We start from the raw sequence: 5609 nt of genomic DNA, 5'->3' as shown, positions 1-5609 counted from the left end.
CTCCAATCTGTTATTTATCAGATTAAACCTTTCATTGCTGTAACCATTAAAACCTTGACAGAAAACAGCTGCACTGGTGGCTTGGGCCCGTCTTCACCACATGCAGCTTTATTTGTCCTTGAGCTGTCAAGCCACGGCAGTTAAGAGATTACTCTATTTAGCAGCCCAATGCAACAAACACTTAAATACTTAAAATAAACTATTTTTTAATAGTGTCACATAAAATACTTTAAATGAAGGTGTTACATATGCTATAAATCAACATTAGCTTATATTGCTTAACTGTATACTTTTGCAAAGTCTTCAGGCTGATCAGGCAGTTCTTCCAGTAGTGCTGGATTTTTTCTGTAGATGTAAGCATTCGCATCTGCATCTTCCCTCTGCATCAGCTCAGCCAATGAGGAGACGCAAGTATCGTGGTCATTCAGCATACCAGGCAGACGAGAGGACTTATGTTGGATTCGCGTCGATCGTCGCACAGGTGTCAGAAACTTCAGGTCTTTGATGATGTTTCTGCGTCGTGAGCCACTGCCTGGTGCTGTTTTGCATTCAATTATCTTTTTCACTCTAAATGACGAGAAAACCAAATTAATACTTGAACTTCTTACACATGTGTATGTGTCTTTGTACATACCGTTAAATTACCCTAAACTCACCTTTGCAAATATGGAGTTGTTTTCACATTGTATTTCACAATGGATGCCCCTGCCATCTCTGGAGTGGTGCTCTTCATCTTCTCATCACTGTCATGATAATCATTATCATTCTTTATGACAGCCTTCTTAGTGTCTTCCTCATCTCCCAGTTCCTCCTCTTCCAGAATTTCAAACACTTTATCTGTTTCCTGCACTTCCACTCTTTTCTCTGCCACCACATCAGATTGGTCAACATTTACACCTGTCGAGGATGGCCAAAATCATATAAGCCATTTATAAAAATCACATCATGACTCGAAAAGAGAATAAGTTGGTTTATTCTGGTAATATTAGCATTAATTTGCAATTCCTGCATAAAGAATCTGGATGAGACTCACCATCTTCACATGATGAGGGCATCTCCATTGCCTCCAATTTATCACACAAGTTCAACACCAACTGCATATTGCATATAAGCAAAGCAGAAATTACAATTAAAAAAAATAAATTCAATATACACTACCATTCAAAAGTTTTTGAACAGTAAGATTTGTAATGTTTTTTAAAGAAGTCTCTTCTGCTCACCAAGCCTGCATTTATTTGATCAAAAGTACAGCAAAAACAGTAAAATTTTGAAATATTTTTACTATCTAAAATAAATGTTTTCTATTTGAATATATTTTAAAATGTAATTTATTCCTGTGATTTCAAAGCTGAATTTTTAGCATCATTACTCCAGTCACACGATCCTTCAGAAATCATTCTGATATTCCGATTTGCTGCTCAAAAAACATAATAATAATAATAATAATAATAACAACAATAATAATAATATATTATTATTATTATTATTGTTGTTGAAAACAGCCGAGTAGAATTTTTTCAGGTTTCTTTGATGACCAAAGTTGATGATGATAATAATAAATGTTTCTTGAACAGCAGATCAGTATATTAGAATGATTTCTGAAGATCATGTGACACTGAAGACTGGAGTAATGATGCTGAAAATTCAGCTTTGATCACAGGAATAAATTACATTTTAAAACATTCAAATAGAAAAGAGTTATTTTGAAATAGTACAAATATTTCAAAATTTTACTGTTTTTGCTGTACTTCGGATCAAATAAATGCAGGCTTGGTGAGCAGAAGAGACTTATTTAAAAAAAATTAAAAATCTTACTGTTCATAAACTTTTGACTGTTAGTGCACAACAGTGAATATCTGTCTGTCTGTCTATCGGTTTCACAAATAAGACTCTCTTTATGGTTCTTACCGACTCCATCCTTATCTCTGGGTCAACTGGCAAATCCATATCACTGGTGTCCAGCAAGTCTAGTGAGGTATTCATAATATTGCTTGATCTCCTAGAACACACGGTTTTATTGTCAGGGACTTCAATATCATTAGTTTGGTTGTCAGTCTTCAATGCAGCGGTTGGTTTTACAGCCTCAGACTGGGCACCAATTGTTGCTTTGGGTCCAGTTTTAGGCCGCGGAGCCGGTTTTGGATTTCTTGAAAAGGTTGCAGACTTTTCCAAGATTGGAGACCTCTTCAGAGTCTTTCCCTTCCACTCTGCAAGCTTTGCTCTGAAAGTACAGTATAAATAAAACATTGAGCAATCACATCAATATATCCTCTTCTATCAGCAGATTGACACACTTATCCAGTTAAAACTGATCAAGTTATGTTTGGCTGAAGTTTATAAATTACACTATTGTTCAAAAGTTTGGTGTCTTAAGTTTTTTTTAATGTTCTTGGAAAAAAAAAAGTCTCCTATGCTCAACAAGGCTGCATTTATTTGATCAAAAATACAGTAAAACAGTAATATTGTGAAATAATATGTGACCCTGGAGCACAAAACCAGTCATAAGTAGCATGGGTATATTTGTAGCAACTGTAAACCACAGCTTCACGGGGCTTATTGCTTTTATAAAACGGTTATTTCATATATGTAGTAAGGTTTCACAAAATAAAACAGAGCAAGCAAAGTGCAATGATATTAATAAACAATGTAGTTCCTCAGAAACGGTTGTGGTTCCAACAAAGTGGTTACCGAGCAACACACAGAAGTAAACAAAGGTGTATGTTTGTAGAGTAATTTACAACAGCTTTTGAACATGGCACAACCAATCAGAATCAAGGACCGGAACTATCCATTTTATAATCATCATTAAACACCACCTCACAAGCGTCAATCGACCAGCAACACATTACCTTAGTAACGCTGAAGCTGATATTTCACTTCATAGAGATGTGGGAAATACCCTTAAACATTGAAAGTGTACTACGACAAATATATCGCTTTCATCTTCTGACAACTGATATTTTTGGTAGAAACTGATATTTTTCATCTATAAGTGTTTTGTTTTACACTGTGTGATTGTGACCAATAAGTCTGACTGATAGCATCTTGGATTGTTGTAAAGTAAATAAGTGAATGCAGTGTGATCTGAATGGAGGGACAAACATGCAAGTGAATCGCTGTCATTTAGAAATGAGATCACATTTATGTATGAATCGAGATCGTGATTTTTTATTTATTTATTTATTTATTTTTTGATTAATCGTGCAGCCCTGATTGCTAATAGGTGTATCTTGACAAAGGCGTGTCTTCTAGAAGATCATCCTGCAGAAAAGCACATCAGGTTTTTATTTTTGAGGTCAGCACTTGAATTGTCAAATTTGATCGTTATCAGTGTTGCCACCACATTTGCAAAAAACATCACAATTAGCATTATCATGTAAATTAGAAGTCGACTGATAGTGGATTTTACCAATAACGATAACTGGCTGGACCACACTGGCCGATAACGATCGTTTTTTAAAATGGATAATGAATGAGAACAAACATAATATTCCAAGTAAAATAGCACTGAACCTTAAACAAAAATATTTATTAGTAAATGAAATTAACAATCTAACAATGAACAATACTTCTACACCATTTATTATCCTTAGTTAATGTTACAAATGTACTGGTAAAGTGTTACCTTTTCAAATAAAAATAAATATCTACAAATATCTAATAAGTCCATAGCATTGAGATTAGATACATATGCATATTGTATGTATACTCTCCCACTTTATTTGTTTCTCTGCTTGACTTTTATCTAATAAAAATAACAAAATATGTATTACAGTGACGATAATTTTTTTTTGATTAGTCAGACGTCACTAGCTTTAAATATGCAACTTTGCTGGATATTAGATGCATAACAAACAAACTCAACGAGGCGTCATTGATTCTGCCTCTGGAGGCGGCTCTCGTTCTGTATAATGACAGTGGACCTTCTCAGTTGTTCCAGCAATGGATGCAACCTGAAAAAACTATCGCTATTGTTCCAGCAGTCAGTTATCGGTGCCAATTAATCGGCAAAACGGATCAATCGTTCGACCTCTAATGGAAATCTATAAACCTTTCAAAGGTCTCAATTTTAAGTATCACAACTTGCTGCCCAAATGCAAGACTCACCATAGGAAGGTCTTGAAGCCGGTGGAATTCTGGATGCTCACTCCGCTGACGGAACCTGAGGAAGAGGACGGCTGAGACCATGGCAGTGCAAATAATGAAAACGGTGACCAGAGCAGCGAGCAGGGGGTCCAGGGGCGATGTAGGGTGGTGGGGAACCTTCCCTGACTCTAGAAGATTGATGAATTGAGCGGAATCTGATTATCACTATCACAGGAACCAATAAAAGTGAAGGAACATCATGTACAGAGCACAGAAGTAATTAATTTCTATAATTTCTTTCCCAAAAAAATAATAAAAATTATACTGAATGGAATAGTGTATAATGTTACAAAAGCTTTTTATTTCAGATAAATGCTGATCTTTGTATCTTTCTATTCAAAGAATCCAGAAAAAAATTTACTCAACTGTTTTAAATATTGATGATGATGATGATAATAATAAATGTTTCTTGAACAGCAGATCAGTATATTAGAATGATTTCTGAAGGATCATGTGACACTGAAGACTGGAGTAATGATGCTGAAAATTCAGCTTTGATCACAGAAATAAATAACATTTTAAAATATATTCAAATAGAAAACAGTTATTATTAAATAGTACAAATATTTCAAAGTTTTACTGTTTTTGCTGTACTTCGGATCAAATAAATGCAGGCTTGGTGAGCAGAAGAGACTTCTTTAAAAAAACATTAAAAATCTTACCATTCAAAAACTTTTGACTGTTAGTGCACAACAGTGAATATCTGTCTGTCGGTCTATCGGTTTCACAAATAAGACTGGTTCCTATGGTTCTTACCGACTCCATCCTTATCTCTGGGTCAACTGGCAAATCCATATCACTGGTGTCCAGCAAGTCTAGTGAGGTATTCATAATATCGCTTGATCTCCTAGAACACACGGTTTTATTGTCAGGGACTTCAATATCATTAGTTTGGTTGTCAGTCTTCAATGCAGCGGTTGGTTTTACAGCCTCAGACTGGGTACCAATTGTTGCTTTGGGTCCAGTTTTAAGCCGCGGAACCGGTTTTGGATTTCTTGAAAAGGTTGCAGACTTTTCCAAGATTGGAGGTCTCTTCAGAGTCTTTCCCTTCCACTCTGCAAGCTTTGCTCTGAAAATAAAACATTGAGCAATCACATCAATATATCCTCTTCTATCAGCAGACTGTCACACTTATCCAGTTAAAACTGATCAGGTTATGCTTGGCTGAAGTTTATAAATTACACTATTGTTCAAAAGTTTGGTGTCTATAAGTTTTTTTTTATGTTCTTGGAAAAAAAAAGTCTCCTATGCTCAACAAGGCTGCATTTATTTGATCAAAAATACAGTAAAACAGTAATATTGTGAAATAATATGTGACCCTGGAGCACAAAAACAGTCATAAGTAGCATGGGTATATTTGTAGCAATAGCCAAAAATACATTGTATGGGTCAAAATTATAGATTTTTTATTTTATGCTAAGTAAAGATCATGTTCCATGAAGACATTTTGTAAATTTCCTACC

At 35.1% G+C, this 5609-nt stretch overlaps 1 protein-coding gene across 5 annotated transcripts in view; it reads right to left on the bottom strand.

Annotated features, from left to right (window-relative positions):
* Window positions 1-5609, bottom strand: part of LOC107706572 (cytoskeleton-associated protein 2-like) — an 8676-nt gene continuing 3067 nt past the window's right edge. The window contains exons 4-7 of one of the 5 annotated variants that reach the window (XM_016510327.1): window positions 4903-5215; window positions 1034-1094; window positions 657-897; window positions 1-567 (exon numbers count right to left, since the gene is read on the bottom strand). In XM_016510327.1, the coding sequence (XP_016365813.1) occupies window positions 279-567; window positions 657-897; window positions 1034-1094; window positions 4903-5215 (904 nt within the window). In that variant the 3' untranslated portion in view covers window positions 1-278. Of the gene's footprint in view, window positions 568-656; window positions 898-1033; window positions 1095-1908; window positions 2222-4902; window positions 5216-5609 lie in introns of all 5 variants that reach the window. The other 4 variants (XM_016510328.1, XM_016510329.1, XM_016510330.1 and 1 more) reach the window with 4 other exon arrangements.

Source organism: Sinocyclocheilus rhinocerous, unplaced genomic scaffold (genome assembly GCF_001515625.1).
Source record: "Sinocyclocheilus rhinocerous isolate Xijiao unplaced genomic scaffold, SAMN03320098_v1.1 scaffold775, whole genome shotgun sequence".
Taxonomy (NCBI): domain Eukaryota; kingdom Metazoa; phylum Chordata; class Actinopteri; order Cypriniformes; family Cyprinidae; genus Sinocyclocheilus; species Sinocyclocheilus rhinocerous.
This window is presented reverse-complemented; position numbering and strand designations above follow the sequence as displayed.